The following is a 16,798-nucleotide window of genomic DNA, read 5'->3' on the forward strand; positions in this document are numbered from 1 at the left end:
CAAACATCGCTGTTTGACCCATTCAAAAGCACACTATGGCTACCTACAGTAGAAGCGTAGAAGCTTTCTAGATCTCAAATGACTAGGAAATATGCATTTACCACGCACGATCGACTATGCACTCCACAGATGCAAGGAATTCTGCACAACGCTTACGCCAGCCTAAGCTACCAAGTGATAAGTAAAACATAAATATATCTAAATATATTACTGTTCAAGGATATAGATATCCCTTCTCAAAGTAATTCCCATACATATCCACGACTCCAGTCCGCCCCTTTGGCGTTGCATTGCGGACAATCTTGACTTCGCCTTTCCAATGTCCTTCGACGAATTGGGCTAGGGACAGATGAGGTGCAGAGACCGCTGCCACGGTTGTTACACTCGGACTCGGAGACACTGGTCGAATAGGTTCCGCTGAGGGAGGGAGATGGGAAGATGCAGTCCAGGTCATGCTTCGTCTCCCTCGACCGGCTTGGACAACTTCTTCGTACTCAAGCCTTTTTGCTCGGCGGAAAGCAGCCAATTCTGCGACAAGGTCGACCTGTTTGGTCCCAGCAACGGGCCTGTTGCTTCCATCACCTTTATTAACCTTAATGGAACTCGATCGAGCGTCGGCTACAGAGCCGGGTACCGAGATCGACGAGCCAGTCTGCGACCGATTCCTTCGTGAATAAGCTCCAGCAGGCTGAAACGAATTAGATGCGAAAGACGTATCTGCCTCTGGAGACCCAGAACGTCCGGAATCTTCGTCCTCCGGTGTGAGCGTCACCTTCTCATTGAATATAGCCATAGGAAAGTATTTTCCCGGGTCATTTTCGGGTATACCACATTCATCTTCCCCGAAGAAGCTAAAGTCGTATGTGGCTGCGGACCACAGATTCTCGGAATCACGGTCGCCGGTACTGGATCTTAGCGTCCCATTTTGCTGACTGATGGATTTCCACGGGCTGACCTGGGCTGGACCTCCCAGGTGAGTCGTGGGAGTGATTTCAAGTACCAAGCGACGCAGAGCGAAAAGCGATCGAGATCGTTCCTGCTCAGCGTGAGCTCGGGCTCTCCCAGGTGGAAGGGAGTAGTCCGATCCCGCCAGGAGAGTAGCTAACAAGGCCTCGTTCGAACAGGCTGTTATAAATCGAACCAAGGCGGGCAGGATGTGAGAATCTTCAGGAACATGAGACGGAACATCAGTCAACACTAAAGTCTCGATATGAGGGACGAGGGAAGGATGCAAATATGGAAAGCTCCCTCCCCTACCATCGCGGCGAGGTAGGCTGTGATTCTTGGGCCTTTTGGCAAGCAGTTCTTGGATTTTCTGTGCCCGAAAATCCTCAGGTGAAACTGGAGGGGCACATGGTGAAACCGGCTCAGGTGCCGCCAAATGCAGACCGGATCGTCCAAGGCGGGCTGGAGCTGGGCCTGCGCTAGCCGCGAAAGAATCAGCGTTCACTGTTTCACTACGGTCGGCTGTCATGTTGCCATTACTGTCCCGATCCTGGTTTGGTTCAACTACCTCAGGAGCAAAGATGGAACCCCTTCTCAACTGAAGTACAGGGTCGTCCCGGTGAGTGCTTGACTGGAGGCGCGCCTCATCTACATCTCCGGCTGGGCTCGAAAGCCTGGCAATCTCAGTGGCTTCGAGCTCAGAAACAGGATGAGCTTCCGCAGATAGTTCATGAATCTCGTTCGCAGCATCCATTTCCGCCCCGCATTGAAGGGTGCTGCTGGATTCGCCTGGAAGCTCAGGCAGTAAGTCTCGCGTTGAGTCAGGCGCTTTAAAGGAGGCTTCAGCTGTGCACAGAGCATGGTGAGCTCGAAGATATGTCAGGTTTTCTTTGGCGATGGACCCAAGTACTGGTATCAATTTTTCAGCCCCAGGGAATCTAGCGGGTTTCTCGGTCATAGGCGATGGAATTGTTGGCTGTCGTGCTCTCTCCAAGGATTCGGCCGTATCAACCGTTCCAACATCGAGGACGTGCAGTCTCGATGAAGCCAGGAGACTCGCAACGCCTTCAACTGTAAGCTGGTTGTCCGCGATGTAGAGATGTGTTATTCCCACGTGTGAAAGGTCCTCAACCCAGGAACGGCCTGTCAAAGGCTGTGTCAAAGCTTTGACAAACTGAGCGTCCAAACCTGCGCGCCTGAGTAGTCTATCACGAAATATGGATGATCCTCCTCTCCAGTCAACTTCATTCGTGGGGACGCCATTAGGCACAAATGAAGCTTGCAGCAGAGATCGCACAGCCATATCAGTCAGCAGATTGTTGCGCAGATCCAAGAAACGGACCCTGGTCCCAATGGCGTTGGCTAAGAACTCAGCTTCACTGTCTCTCAAACCGATACCTCGGAGTTTTAGCACCTGGAGCCGGTCCAGCTGAGACAGGGTAGAAAGCACCATACGATCTCGAACAGGAGTCGTATATGACAGGTCCAGGTACACAAGTTCTTGGAATCGCAGCAACGTCTCTGCGAGTCCCTGTGACGTTGCATTTGGTTCTCTCTCCGCCATCAGCAATCGGACGCTATATGTCTTGAAGGCCGCTGCATCAGGCGGTTCGTGCTTGGCGGGTCTCTTCAACGCCATCATAGAATTATGGTCAAAGAAAGGTAATTTGGATACAATTAGAGATTGAAGGCAGGGTAGAAACTCGAGAATCTCCCTCAGCCATTCTGGTCGCGGGCCGCCATAGATCTCAGAGAGGGCCGGGGGCATATGAAGCGTATGGGTGAGCATTCGCACCTCAAGACGGGCATATTTCAAGGTCCTCTTGAACCGTGTCAACGCAACTGGTATTAGATATCCTTCTGTCAGCGGAAAACCGCAGAGAGAGAGAGCTGGACTCTCAAGTCTCACCATAGACCGCATCATTTTCGGTTCCAAAATGAGAGGCTGGATCACCCCAGAGGAAGGGCATGAAAAGGCCGTGCCATTTCCGACAGACGAGCGCAGCCGAGCATAGGTCGCTCGATGGGATGTAATGAGCGATTATAGACCAGGCATCTCTGGCTGTTGCAGATTGATACGATGGCGGCACGATGTCCATCTTCCGCTCAGCGTGGGTCCCAAAGTGATCAGCGTTTTTCATCCCAAATCGACTGTCAAGCGTGTGGTCGCATCTCTTGGAAGGGCCTGTTTTATATAGATTCTTGGCTATGCTGATGCGGAAAGCTCAAAACACACGTTGATGATTTGGATGCAAGAGCACCTGCGATCTAACGAGCGCAACTAACATTAGCAATCGACCCTTCTTTAGGCCCCTCCAGTTCACGATCGTCAGTTAGGCTGAGGCTGAGGCTGAGGCTGGGACTCTCTCTTCGGCTCTTGGCTAGTGCTGGAACACAACTACCACGGATCTACTCCGTACAGCACGATGCCATCAAAGCTTAGGCTTATCCAGGGATTGGAGAATGTGCCTACCACAAACATATCGTAGCTTTGTGCCCTTTCCATTGATGGAAGTGGATGGAGAAAAGCGAAAGTCTGTTTTAAAATTACAGAGGTACAGGAACGAACTAGAAGGGAATGGACCAAATATCATCCTGTAAATACGGTACAGTCAGACTGACACATGACATCATACGCCGCTGATTGGCGCCTCTCTCATGTCAACACAAACATCACCAGAAGAGGACTATCGAGAAGAGATACTCTCGTATTTTCTCGTCCAATTCAACCACAGAGAATTTGCTATTCAGTTCCCGCGAAAACCGGCATGGATATCTGGCAACGGAATATCCGAATGATGCATCAGGTCGGCGAGTTCCTCGATCTCGACTCCACCAAGTCCGACATGGTTGCCGAATTCATTGCTCTCATCCAAGCTGTACGAGAAGGTCTTATGCAAATCGACGATAATTTCCAAATTCCTGATGCTCATATCAACACGTTGTTTCTGACCAAGCTCAAATCTCGTCCGCAATGGAAGGAATGGGCAACGACCATGCTGCGTGACCCGCGCATAACCGCCGCCAACTCGACCGAGCACGTAACGTTCCAGGAGCTTGCAAGCTTAGCCATCGAGCAGGAAAAGATCATCCAACTGGGAGACGCGAAAGCACGAAACGCTTCGGACAATGCATCCACAGTTGCCGCGACATCCAACGTGCCAGCAAACCCGCGAGCGCTTACACAGGATGAGATCAATGCGTTCGTCGTCAAACAGATGAGCCACGATGGGAGGCTTTTGCCTCAGAATGGCAGATTCAAGGGGCATCAGAAGAGGCCTAGTCAGGAGGAGATCAATGAATACGTGATACAGCAAATGCGCAAGGAGCAGGAGCGAAAGACAAGGAACCGGAGTCAAAGTCAGCCAGAGCCGGAAGGACGGAATCATCGTTTAAGACCAAACGCGGTACGATGTACCTTTTGCGGCGACACCCATCATCAGTCAAATAACTGCTGGCGCCGATGGAGAGTTGCTGTGGAAGCTCCACAGGGCAACTTCTTACCAAAACGAGTCGAGTTCAAATCTCAGATTCCTGGCCAGCCACCTACCTATCGTTCCGGATTTACTCTATTCTGAACTACTGGCATCGTTCACACCTCAATCATCGTTATTGGTTTATTGTATTCCACTGTTGACCGATGAGATTATGCTAGCATGGCGTTAGGGTTTCGGGTGTTTCATCTTAGCAGATTCGTTGGATTTCTTTTTACTGCCCTTTGATGTAACTACACGAGTGACAAGATAACAACGGAACGGACCATGATATATAGAGAGATAAATTATCCATGATTAATGGATATCTTTCATTCGAAACACGAGAGTCCGAGAGTTAAGACAGCTTATAGTATACCAGCAGGTCTGTGGTAGGCCAGGGTTGGGAACCCCAACTTCCGATTCTCCAACTCCTGAAAGAGTGCATCACCCTTCAGGGCGGCGGCAACCGATGCAGCATTGCCTTTCTCGAGATCCATCTTTCGAAGTCGTGCTTGAATGACCACACAAGCATCAGCCCATGCGCAGATCGTCCCAGCCAGGCCCTCGCTCAGAGAATAGGGCCGATCCGGCATACGGTAGACATATGTCGATGATTCCGGAGACGCATTGTAAGGGGGTGTTTCCTGCGCATGGAGCAGTAGCGCAAGAGCCCTGGACAGGAAGTAGTCTGCTGTGAGCGCTGGCTGTAGTTGTTCCACAGTAGTTGTCTTTGCCCGTTCCCCGTAATTCCGCCTCGCCGTCTCCAGCAATTCCACGTCATACTCGCAGCTGTCGTGCAGAAGTAACAACGGCCATGCATTACCCGTAATGCCATGGCAGAGACTCCCGCCTTTCGAAAGCAGCCCTTCCTCCCAGACCCTCTCACTTGCCAGAAAGATAGCCTTGTCCCACTCGGGTTGCCAGAAATTTGAAGCGAGGTAGCGGTTCCTCCTGGCACAGCCTAAGAGAAGTAATATAGCGGGGCTGCCATGACAGATTTGGACCAATGGTGATGCTCGCCGAGTCGACGACTGATGAAGCGGTATAGTAGTTGGAAGATGGCCGTTGTTGGCAATGCATAATCTGCAAAGGCCGAGGATGGTATCTGCTATCCAACGGAGGTAGTGGTGTGAGGTGCCGTTATTGAGCTCTTCTGTTTTGCACGCCAGGAGTATGGCAAGGATACCAGCTTTGCAAGTTAGCTACTTTACTCCGTCAATCAGTACTCGGCAATACATACCCATGCCATGGACCCTGGAACTGTCAGCACAGTACCTGCGCTCAGACAGGTGAAGATGATACTCACGCTCCTAACCCATAACGACCTTCCTTGTATGTCCACATCAGTGGCAGCGCACCAGTATTTCCGTAAGCCTGGACATAGTCCCTATGGCCCTGGCGTCCAGCCTCAACAATGACTTCAATCAGTTGCGGAACAGATTCGAAAATGGGCTTCAAAGCTTCTGCGCTCTTTTCATCCAGACTCAGAACTCGCATGTTCAGAATGGACCATAGCAACCCAGCCCGCCCATTGAGGACTTCGTCTCCTCCCATGTTCTGATTAGCGTGGGGGACAATATGACCATGTTTAAGTGCGATTGCGACCGCATCGCGTAGATTGTCGACGTCAGTACCAGAAACGGCATGGCCTATTTTGGCTGCTGCTTGAATACGCATGACAGTCGCACCTAGCGGGTTGCCTGAACCCAGCGGAGACAATCTCCCTGGCACAAGAGGAATCTTGGGACCATGGCGTGGGATTCTCTCGGTTGCCAACTTTCGATAATCTAGAGAGCTGGTCTCCCCTTCCTCTGTTAGGGAGAACGCTTGATGATCAAGCCGGAGAAAAGCGAGAGCGATCCCTATACCGTAAGAGAAGTCAGTGGATCTATACGCAGGCACATCCGTCAACTTCGCACTTGGACGAGAGATATACCCAAGACGCCCATGAAAAGGCCATGCCTTTCATCGACTTCTGCAGGTCCAGCCCTTTCCACCTGTTCAGCCCCGCGGCGGGTAGCGAGACGTAGTTCCGTCAATGCATTGAGTAAATTTGTTTGGTTTATCTCAATCGGCTCGAGTGTGTTTTCATAGAACTGCGGCGCTTCTACCGGACTCATTTTAGATACTACCGAGTACGATATTCTGATGCTTCAAGACGGATCTGAAGGCAGGCACAGAGGACCCAACCAAGCCCCAGACTCTGGGTAAGGAAGATGCAGGAGCCCATGGCCCTCGTACTATGAGCCAGTCGTCATAGAATGGGGGTTGAGCTAATCATGATGCTGCACATATAAGGTACCTAAGTATGCATACCTAAGGTTAGAGCATCGCTTGGGTATGGAAACTCTGAGCATTAAGCTACGCGATTGGCCTTAAGGTTAGCAGGATCCATAGATCTACATCAGCTCTGCGGCCTGAGCCATAATCTGTCTGGGACCATGTCTCTTGCTCAACTTGAAGAGGATGGATTGACAGTTGGTGACTTGGTGTAACTGTAGATATCGTTGCGAAGACAATATTCATACTGAAAGTCTGGCTGGTGATATAATCAACAGCTGAATGGCAGCCTCTGTAGTCACACAGGGGGTGTTACAAGGAATATATATTGGGACTTTTGAGCTACAGCATCTTGACCACGTCACACAGCTATGATAATTCTTGCTTGTCAATGTAGAAGGTTATCTTTATTCCATGCAGCCTGAATCATGTCTTCGAAGGGTACCTATCAGCCTGAAAAGTATACCACAGCAGCGTTCGTGCCTGAGGCTTCATTTGGAAGCCTTTTAGATAGAAAGACCTTGAGATCGGATTAACAATGTCCCGCTGACTCAGCAAATATAGTGCGGGACGACGATTTCTCTGCTGCGTTCACATCATTCCGGACTCCAGAATACACGGCTGGTCCTTGAAGTGCCGCTTCAAACGACTTGCTGGACACTTGGTGAACTATTATTATTATTAGAAAGTCAGTGCTTCTAGAATCGGTAATGTGATTGCCACAGCTCCTCCCCAGTCGAGCTTGTCTACCATGAAAGGCAGTCTGCTCTATCACAATGCCCTTTCTATCTTATTCCCTAGCAGTGTGCCTCTGCACGCTCGATCATTTATCCGTTCCGTGACCATTTGTGGTCTGTATAGTTGCTCAGTCGACTAATATGGTAAACAGTCTCGTGACCGGCCGTGCCCGGCCGAGGACGCCATCATGCCTGCTATTCATGGAGATTTACTGGCTGCGGTGATAGCAACCGATAGAGACATCCCAGCCAACATCAGTCCGCGGCAGGTCACTCTAAGAGACCGGGTCACCGTTGCGACATTAGTGCCTATTTCATCAGCCGATGATGTGCCTCCCTCATTGATGCGTTATCTATCTGATCAGTTGAATAAAGAAATTGCCAAGGGTGACACCTATGCCATGGTTGATCCCATCCCGCTGGAGCAGTTTGCGACGTATTGGTTTTTCAACTTTGGCGCCATCATGCTACTAGGCGACATTAACAGTGTGTATGAGATGAAGGCCATGGAAAGGGCTGGCGCGGATTGGACGAAGACCTGCTTGGGCAGCTTCAATATCCGGCCGAATTACCCCGGACGTAGTAGTCATGTCTGCAATGGCATGTTTCTTGTGACAGATGCGGCGCGCAATCGTGGTGTTGGTCGATTGATGGGCGAGGGATATCTTGAATGGGCTCCTAAACTGGTCAGTATGATCTCTTCGTGTTCGACTGCGAAAGCACCACCCACTTATCGCATGGAGAGCCGGGATAGGGTTCGAAAGAGTCTGACTGTGAACAGGGTTACACATATGCCGTCTTCAACCTGGTTTACGAGAGCAACGTGGCTTCTTGTCGGATTTGGGATGCTCTTGGCTTTAAGCGGATCGGTAAGGTGCCAAATGCTGGCAAGGTGCTTTCCAGTCCCGGTGAATATGTCGATGCGATTATCTATGGGCGCGACTTGAATTCCGAAGGCGATGATTCATTCACGCAAGATCGCTTCGACAAGATACGGTATTATCTCAAGCATTCTAAGTACCCTAGAGGTGCCGATAGAGCTGAGAAGAGTCGGCTGAGAAGTGCAGCCACCCACTACAAACTTATAGAGGGGAAGGACGGCGACTCGGATAAGCTGATGCTGAAAGACAAAGAGGTCGTATCAGATCCCCAGCAACAGTACGAGATTGCTCAAACTATTCATCTCAAGCAGCACGCAGGAATCAATAAGACGACTGCAGCCATCGCGGTGAAATATCACTGGGTCAGGATCAAAGAGACCGTCAGTCGAGTCATTCGAGACTGTCCCCAGTGCAAAGAGACGCTCAAACTGCCACCGAGTAACGGTATGCTAATTCATGACGGTGCTGTATCCATGGAGAAGTTGAGCGTCCACGAGAATGAGACAAGCTTGTCGACACCGAGCACTATGGAAACCACACAGTTGATGGACAATAACTCCCTTGATCCTCACCAAAGCCACAATACGTTTGCTCAAACACATCCACCGGTCATTCAAGGATCTTTAGATTCCATAACCGACTATACAACTTTGCCTCTCGATCCACAAATCATCGACATAAACCAGCAACTGTCACGATTCCATTCCCACGATGGCTTGGGTCACCATCCTCATGACGCCTTAGGCCACCACTCCCATGATGGCATGCCTGACCCATACACGCATGGCCATCATGGCTTATCCCACTCGAGCTTTGAAGACGCCGTACGGCATCATACATCGCACGACTACCATATGATGGTTGAGGACGCTTCTGATACAGATGCTGCTGTGGTGTTACGCCAGGAAGCGCTCGGTCTCGTGCCTCCGCAAGTACATGAAGTTCATCATGATCATGACTTATTGTCGAAGTACGAATATGTCGGGCCGCCGGATGACGAGTTGGATTTCAACTAAGATTATTCTTTTGATTCTGGGTTCTATTGGAGTTGGAGCGTTTGGGGGGTCAAGCGTGCATAGGTTATTACCCGGTGTGGTCAAACCATCAAATAGATACCTGTAAATATATTCGGAACATTGTGATACCAGCCTTGATTAAAGCAAAGCTAAGATTCAGCGAACAATGATATACTCTCTTTATTCGCTTTCACACTGATATTGTTGTAATATGTTATCTGGCGAGGGGTAGAATAACCATCAAAAGTCCATAGGGTTGCGGAGCGAGCCATGATTGGTCACCGCCTCAGTTTGGCGACGGGGGGTTTCGATGAGGAGCTTTGGGAAATTTTGGTCGAGAGCACCCCGGAGCTGTCAATCTTGGGATCGCTCAGGACACTGACTACTGATCTTCACTTTTCCTTGAGCCATCACTGACTTCTTTGTCCCCTTCTCTTTTTCTCTTTTGACGATCACACGTTTTATTGCCCAGCAAGATGGCCTTCGCAGGCCAAGCACCCACCATCATTGTGCTGAAGGAGGGTCCGTAGCCGCATCGAACCCCGTCCTTTGTCCGTCTGAACTAGAACTTACTGACGACTCTGCATTTGTTTTCAGGCACGGATACCTCTCAAGGAAAGGGCCAGGTTCTTTCAAATATCAATGCCTGTATCGCAGTGCAATCTACGATCAAGAGCACTCTCGGACCGTACGGAGGAGACCTGTTGCTTGTTGACAGCAACGGCAAGCAGACAATCACCAACGATGGAGCGACAGTAATGAAAGTACGTTTTTTTTCTGAGCCGTCCTTCTCGGACTTATACTTGTCTGAAGGAGAACGACTGACCGCGTCTGGCAACAGCTTCTGGATATCGTCCACCCCGCCGCTCGCATTCTCACCGATATTGCGCGATCCCAAGATGCCGAAGTTGGCGACGGAACAACGTCGGTCGTTGTCTTAGCTGGCGAGATTCTGAAGGAAGTCCGGGACCTTGTGGAGCAAGGCGTCAGTTCACAGACCATCATCAAGGGTCTACGGAAAGCGAGCGCTGTGGCCGTTAACAAGGTGAAGGAGATTGCGGTGGATATCCTCGATGCTGCGGGCAGCGAGGAGAAGAAATACGAGACTCTGCGGAGGCTTGCCGGTACAGCGATGAACAGCAAGCTGATCAAGCGTAACTCGGAATTTTTCACCAAGAGTAAGTTGCTTTTTCCTCTATCTGATGCTCTGGCGGAATGGAACGTGGTGGGGCGAGGGCTGACGTTGATGATGTAGTGGTCGTGGATGCCGTGCTGTCGCTTGACCAGGACGATCTGAACGAGAAGTTGATTGGTATCAAGAAGGTTACCGGTGGTGGCCTTCAGGACTCCCTCTTCGTCAACGGTGTCGCTTTCAAGAAGACCTTCTCCTACGCCGGTTTCGAGCAGCAGCCCAAGTCATTCAAGAACCCCAAGATCGTGTGCTTGAACGTGGAGCTCGAGTTGAAGAGTGAGAAGGACAACGCGGAGGTCCGAGTTGAGCAGGTTTCTGAGTATCAGGCCATCGTCGATGCTGAATGGCAGATCATCTACAACAAGCTGGAGGCCATCTACAAGACCGGGGCCAAGGTTGTTCTCAGCAAACTGCCTATTGGTGATTTGGCCACGCAGTACGTTTTAAATGCAAGCTCTACGTTGTTGACGGCACTCTAACTAATGTCTACGCTGTCTACAGGTACTTTGCTGATCGCGACATCTTCTGTGCCGGTCGTGTTTCTTCGGACGATATGGACCGGGTGTGCCAGGCGACCGGTGCGGCGACGCAGTCGACATGCAGCGATATCCAGGACCGTCATCTGGGTACCTGTGGCTCTTTCGAAGAGAGCCAGATTGGTGGTGAGCGTTACAACCTCTTTTCCGAGTGCCCTGCTGCCAAGACCTGCACGCTCGTGCTGCGTGGAGGAGCCGAGCAATTCATTGCGGAGGTCGAACGGAGTCTGCACGATGCCATCATGATTGTGAAGCGTGCTCTCCGCCACACAACCATCGTTGCCGGTGGTGGTGCCTGCGAGATGGCGGTGTCGTATTACCTGCATGAATTCGCTCAGAACGATCCCTCCAAGCAGCAGGCTGTCATCCGGGCATTTGCCAAGGCCCTCGAAGTGATTCCCCGTCAATTGTGTGACAACGCTGGTTTCGATGCCACCGACATCCTGAACCGACTGCGTGTGGAACACCGCAAGGAGAATACCTGGGCTGGTGTGGACTTTGACAACGAGGGTGTTCGGGACAACATGGCCGCCTTTGTGTGGGAACCCAGTCTGGTCAAGGTCAACGCCATCCAGGCCGCTGTCGAAGCTGCCTGCTTGATCCTCAGTGTAGACGAGACAATAAGTGAGTTGACTCTGGCTATTTCCAGTGTGTGAATCCCTACTGATCAGATCCTTTCTCTTGCGAACAGAGAACGAAGAATCTCAGCAGCCACAGGCGCCAGGCCGTGGTCTGCCTCCCGGAGCTGCCCAGCGCGCCCTTGGAGCAGGACGTGGACGCGGCATGCCCAGACGGGGACGGTGAAGCAAACGATGACTCGAGGGTGATCTCTACGAGAATGGTAGACAACCTTGGAAAATTTGATTTATGTGGATAGTAGTCGTGTGGTTATGTATGGAGGATGCTGAAGCTATGCCACGTGCTAACTTAGCTACAGTATTTTTCTTACAATGGATGCCAAATTAGACCAAACGAAAAGATAAACCGGCAGATCTGACACGCATAATATTTTTTGTGAATCACTGTAGGCGCATGATCATATTCCACTATGCAATGCATAAGGTCGAGATATCATAAGGCTGAAAGTGATGGAGGCCGATCCTTCGGCCTGTCCGTGCCAGGGAAGATCATGGTTCATGGATTCGCCAGTCTAAGATGTAAACGGACAATAAGAGGCAGTGAGAAGAGATAGACTAAGGTAGTCCGTCTAACTTTTCTGATAATACTGATTTGATTGAATAATATGTAATATGAGGATATGCATGACAAATTGCTGGTGGACGGGGCTGGCTGAGCGCTAAGCCATTGTTCATTATTCTGGGTCTGGGTAGATCGGGGATGCCGAGGAATAGGAATACCCTTCAGGGAAGTAAACAATTGATTGAAAAGAGAGTTGAGAATAACTTGAAGTAGTTTGAGGTTTATTACTGAGACCACCACCGTGGTTGGAGTAAATGCCATTAAAAATAGGTATAGATATTCTCCAAAGATTAGTGAGTGGAATCGTCTCTTTGGCGCCTCTGGAGTAAGTCTTCATGTTGCTAATTAATCTCTACTTAGATCCATAGTTCTTTCACTGTATCATTGTCGGTTGTCTCCACTCGTTGTCTGGTTCTGAGCTGCTCTTCTATCTTTTATCTTCTATCTTTTAACTTTTAGCTTTCAGGTTCTTTGCTGCTGCTGCCACCACCCTCGCATCTCGTGTCTGACTTGCCCATCGATCTACTTCCTGCAAGTCTGCGATCACCGGACGCTGAACTGCGCCATCCCCTCGATCCAGGACCGCTTCTGATTCGTCTCACCTCGTTTCTCCATTCACTACATCTTCAGTCTTGCTGCCTAATCTCCCTCGTGCCGTGTACTTTCTATTCGCCCGTGCCACCAGCATCTCCTCCACCAGGAATGTCCTACTATCCGCCTTATTCTGGCCCGCCGGGCTATCCCCCACCACAGCAGCAACAGCACCAGCAGTACTCCTACCCTCCTAATCACGGCTCTCCGCAACCTTATCAGTAAGAGCCTATCTCGATTCTTTCGCTGGAGTCGATTGTTTCGTTGACTGACTATTCGAAAGACAAATGCCGCATCATCATCATCACCAACAATCTTCCTACGGCGGCTACCCCGGCCAGGCGTACCGCGAGCAACATCCTCCTCCGAATCCTTACGGGTATGGCCAGCCTTCCCCTCAGCCCGGTTACGGCGCGCCTCCTCCACAACATGGATACAATGTATGTCTTTATCTGTGAAGGTCACTGTGAAAAAACACCTTGCAGGTGTGGCTGACTCTGTATCCAGCAACCGCCGTCGGGATACGGCCAGCCGCCACCACCGACTGGAAACGCGGTGTACGGTGGAAGACAGCCTGGTATGTGATCGCGTTTTGGCGCAGGAAGAGACGCATCCGCTTTGGAAAAGTGTCAGTATGCGGCCGCTGACATCTGTAACAAAGGCATGAACCAGTATCAGAACCCCTACCCGCATGGCCGCCATGGTGGTCCAGCACCACCTCCCAGTGATCCGGTCGCGTTCGGACACGGAGCTCCACAGGGATACAGTTTCCAGTACTCTCGGTGCACCGGTAGGCGGAAGGCCTTGCTGATTGGAATCAACTATTTCGGGCAGAAGGGTCAGCTGCGCGGTTGTATCAACGATGTCAAGAACATGTCGACGTATTTGAACCAGAACTTTGGCTACGCGCGCGAGGACATGGTGCTATTGACGGACGACCAGCAGAATCCCATGAGCCAGCCTACGAAGGCTAACATCCTGCGGGCCATGCATTGGTTGGTCAAGGATGCGCAGCCGAACGATTCGCTCTTTTTCCATTACTCAGGTGAGTCCTTGCTTATACCGATGCTTCTCAGACGCGAAACTAATGTTTTGTCTGTGACAGGTCATGGTGGTCAGACTCCGGACTTGGATGGTGACGAGGAAGACGGATACGATGAAGTCATCTACCCGGTCGACTTTCGACAAGCCGGCCACATCGTGGACGACGAGATGCACCGGATCATGGTCCGCCCACTACGCCCGGGAGTACGCTTGACCGCAATCTTCGACTCGTGTCACTCGGGCTCCGCCTTGGACCTCCCCTACATTTACTCGACACAGGGTATCCTCAAGGAGCCCAACCTGGCCAAGGAGGCCGGACAAGGGCTGCTGGGGGTGGTCTCCGCCTACGCGCGCGGCGACATGGGCGGCATGATGTCTACCGCGGTCGGGTTCCTGAAACGCGCCACCAAGGGCGACGAGGCCTACGAGCGCACCAAGCAGACAAAGACCAGCCCGGCGGACGTCATCATGTGGTCCGGTAGCAAGGACGACCAGACCAGCCAGGACGCCCAAATTGCCGGCCAGGCCACCGGCGCCATGTCCTGGGCGTTCATCGCCGCTCTCCGGAAGAACCCCCAGCAGAGCTATGTACAGTTGCTGAACAGCATCCGGGACGAGTTGGCGACCAAGTACACGCAGAAACCGCAGCTGAGCTGCAGTCATCCATTGGGTAAGCAATAGTCCTCCTTGTTTGGCCTCAGATCCAAAAAGGGAAACAAACGTCTCTAACGGTAAATAATCATACACAGATACGAACCTTCTCTACGTCATGTAAATAAGTTACACTTAATGGACGCTGTATTCTCACTCGGTTTGCATGGGAGAATAACGGGAAAGGCAAGTTGCCTGCTAATTGCGGATTCCCACAATATCCCTGTTGTCTATTGTCTTCATTGCTTGTTTGCTTTCGCTTGCGATGGAGTATCTCTTCAGTATACGGAAGCCTCGGTCTGTAACCTGCTTGTCCCTTGCATAGTCTAGTTCACCAACTCGGAGACCCTGCAACGAGATGGCAGATACGCAGATGCATTTGTATATGATTTCATGGTCGTAGTATCAAACTAAATGATACCTAAGTATATCATCGTCGATCTACTGTTTCAAGGTCATAATAGAAACTTTTGTCATGACGTGACATTGCAGGCTTCATGCACAATTTTCGGCACGTTAGAGAAGCAGAGTCAACTTAGATCCTTTCAAATACCGTTGTGGTGACCATGACCTGAGCGCGTCGGGTCCAGATAGACCTAAAGCTGCTGCGGACATCAGAGTGCCATTTCACTAATCCCAAGGCCAGATACGCCCGATCCGGGCGTGACTACCCAGTACTGTGACATTGAGAGGTCAGGGCTCTCTTCGATGAGAAGGGAAGTCCAGTGGAGCAGATAGCATGATTACCAGGAGTTGATGCCACTGGACTGTAGCGGACGAGATTGAAATCGTAACGAGCATGCAATCTACCATCTCTGTGGGGCATTGATGACTGTCCGCGAGAACGATGCACTGAACGTCTCTTTGCCCTTGCGCTGCGACGCGGCAATGATGCCCGTTCGATCTGTCACCGGCGTCGCATCGATGATCTTATCGAATTCCTCGTCGTCGCTAGCTGCGGATCCAGACTCGGCATCTGAATCTTCTACCGGTGTCGGATCCGGCCGGGTGATTTTCTCGGGTTGGGGCTTGTCCGGGACGGAAGGGTTCTGGAAAGATTTCGAGTTGAGGATTTTGGCACGGATCTCGGCCATTTGGGCTTCGTCTTCGGAGTCGTCTGAGATGGCGTAGGGGTCTCGTTCTTCCTCCGCTTCTTCTTCTTCATCCTCATCCTCGTCCCCGTCCTGGTCCTCGTCTTCTTCTGCGTCTGATTCGGCCGGTGCAGATCGTCTGTTTGTGTTTCCTACTGTCCACATGTCGTCGGCACCACCCTCTGCGCGGTTCTCCTCGTACTCCCGCTCAATCTTGGCCAACCACTCTTCCTCCGCTTTCTTGATGTCCTCCTCCGTCGCACAGGCAGCGTATCGTTTCAACAGTGCCGAATTGATCTCGAGGAAAGCTTCGCCGTAATTGAAGTGCTTGAGGACCTCTCGCGCCCAGTCTTCATGTCCACAGATACAGAAGCAGGCTGCTAACGCTTCGACGCAGTTCAACCGCCAGGGCCGTCCATAATTCACTGTGTTGGCTGCAATGAGATATGGTACTGCAGATCAAAAAATCATCAGCTCATTTCGTTCTGCAAGGAGCATAGTCGCGACTAGAGACAAGACACCTACACAGTCTTTCGCACCGGCCGCCGATTCGCGACCATGGGACTTCCTTGACCCTCACCCAGGAACACTCTACCACTGCGGCTCCGAATTGCTCTAGTAATTCGCGATCGGCCGGGGAGAGAATCTTCTTTGCATTTGGCCTAATAGCTGCCCGTTAGTTTCGCCGTACATGGAGGCGAGGAAGAAAAGAGACCTACGAGATCACCACGCCGGCAAACTTCTGGCCAATCGCCAGTTCTCTCATCAACCCAAAGTGCATCAGTCTCTTTCCAGAGCATCGCTTCGGATCGCAGTGTCCTAGATCCCAGCAGGCAGCTTTAAAGGCAGGCCTGTCTGTAGCCGAACCATCGTCGTCATCGCGGGGTACTGGGCGTGGGCGGGGGTTAGAGGAGAATTTCTTGCCTCCTCGGGGGAAGTTGTCTTTCTTGTGACGGACCATTATCTGCGATAGCTTGTTCAATAGCAATGTAAGAATTAATAGCCAAAAATCAGTATGCGGAAGTAAGAGTGATGAATGTAGGAGATGTGATTGAGAAATTCTACCAACGGAGGCAAGACGCCGATGAGGGCGCCACACGTGGAGCTCCGCCCGCCGAACTAGCAATCATAGGTACCGCACCCTCTCTCCATCGCCCG

The 16,798-nt window shown here is 51.2% G+C and overlaps 7 protein-coding genes across 7 annotated transcripts; 4 read left to right on the plus strand and 3 right to left on the minus strand.

Moving 5' to 3' along the window:
* Positions 1-214: 214 nt before the first annotated feature.
* On the minus strand, positions 215-3,086 carry Asppvi_003083 (uncharacterized protein; the record flags this gene model as incomplete). The annotated part of the gene is made up of 2 exons (XM_043299055.1): positions 215-2,787; positions 2,855-3,086. 2 exons carry the CDS (start codon positions 3,084-3,086, stop codon positions 215-217), a joined length of 2,805 nt encoding a protein of 934 aa, XP_043154990.1.
* Positions 3,087-3,713: 627 nt separating this feature from the next.
* Positions 3,714-4,523, plus strand: Asppvi_003084 (uncharacterized protein; the record flags this gene model as incomplete). Its single annotated transcript, XM_043299056.1, has 1 exon — positions 3,714-4,523. The coding sequence occupies one exon, from the start codon at positions 3,714-3,716 to the stop codon at positions 4,521-4,523; it is 810 nt and encodes a 269-aa protein (XP_043154991.1).
* A 263-nt stretch (positions 4,524-4,786) lies between these two features.
* On the minus strand, positions 4,787-6,541 carry Asppvi_003085 (lanthionine synthetase C family protein; the record flags this gene model as incomplete). Its single annotated transcript, XM_043299057.1, has 4 exons — positions 4,787-5,610; positions 5,662-5,675; positions 5,728-6,283; positions 6,358-6,541. The coding sequence occupies 4 exons, from the start codon at positions 6,539-6,541 to the stop codon at positions 4,787-4,789; spliced, it is 1,578 nt and encodes a 525-aa protein (XP_043154992.1).
* A 1,085-nt stretch (positions 6,542-7,626) lies between these two features.
* Positions 7,627-9,335, plus strand: Asppvi_003086 (putative histone acetyltransferase Spt10; the record flags this gene model as incomplete). Its single annotated transcript, XM_043299058.1, has 2 exons — positions 7,627-8,124; positions 8,220-9,335. The coding sequence occupies 2 exons, from the start codon at positions 7,627-7,629 to the stop codon at positions 9,333-9,335; spliced, it is 1,614 nt and encodes a 537-aa protein (XP_043154993.1).
* Positions 9,336-9,811: 476 nt separating this feature from the next.
* Asppvi_003087 (chaperonin-containing T-complex subunit CCT7) lies at positions 9,812-11,867 on the plus strand (the record flags this gene model as incomplete). The annotated part of the gene is made up of 6 exons (XM_043299059.1): positions 9,812-9,857; positions 9,933-10,099; positions 10,177-10,513; positions 10,591-10,963; positions 11,029-11,687; positions 11,755-11,867. The coding sequence occupies 6 exons, from the start codon at positions 9,812-9,814 to the stop codon at positions 11,865-11,867; spliced, it is 1,695 nt and encodes a 564-aa protein (XP_043154994.1).
* Positions 11,868-12,965: 1,098 nt separating this feature from the next.
* On the plus strand, positions 12,966-14,673 carry Asppvi_003088 (Ca(2+)-dependent cysteine protease; the record flags this gene model as incomplete). Its single annotated transcript, XM_043299060.1, has 6 exons — positions 12,966-13,075; positions 13,138-13,294; positions 13,362-13,431; positions 13,456-13,899; positions 13,960-14,568; positions 14,648-14,673. 6 exons carry the CDS (start codon positions 12,966-12,968, stop codon positions 14,671-14,673), a joined length of 1,416 nt encoding a protein of 471 aa, XP_043154995.1.
* A 682-nt stretch (positions 14,674-15,355) lies between these two features.
* Positions 15,356-16,601, minus strand: Asppvi_003089 (ribosome biogenesis TSR3 family protein; the record flags this gene model as incomplete). The annotated part of the gene is made up of 3 exons (XM_043299061.1): positions 15,356-16,092; positions 16,166-16,302; positions 16,360-16,601. 3 exons carry the CDS (start codon positions 16,599-16,601, stop codon positions 15,356-15,358), a joined length of 1,116 nt encoding a protein of 371 aa, XP_043154996.1.
* Between the last annotated feature and the right edge of the window lie 197 nt (positions 16,602-16,798).

Source organism: Aspergillus pseudoviridinutans (genome assembly GCF_018340605.1).
Source record: "Aspergillus pseudoviridinutans IFM 55266 DNA, scaffold_2, whole genome shotgun sequence".
NCBI lineage: Eukaryota > Fungi > Ascomycota > Eurotiomycetes > Eurotiales > Aspergillaceae > Aspergillus > Aspergillus pseudoviridinutans.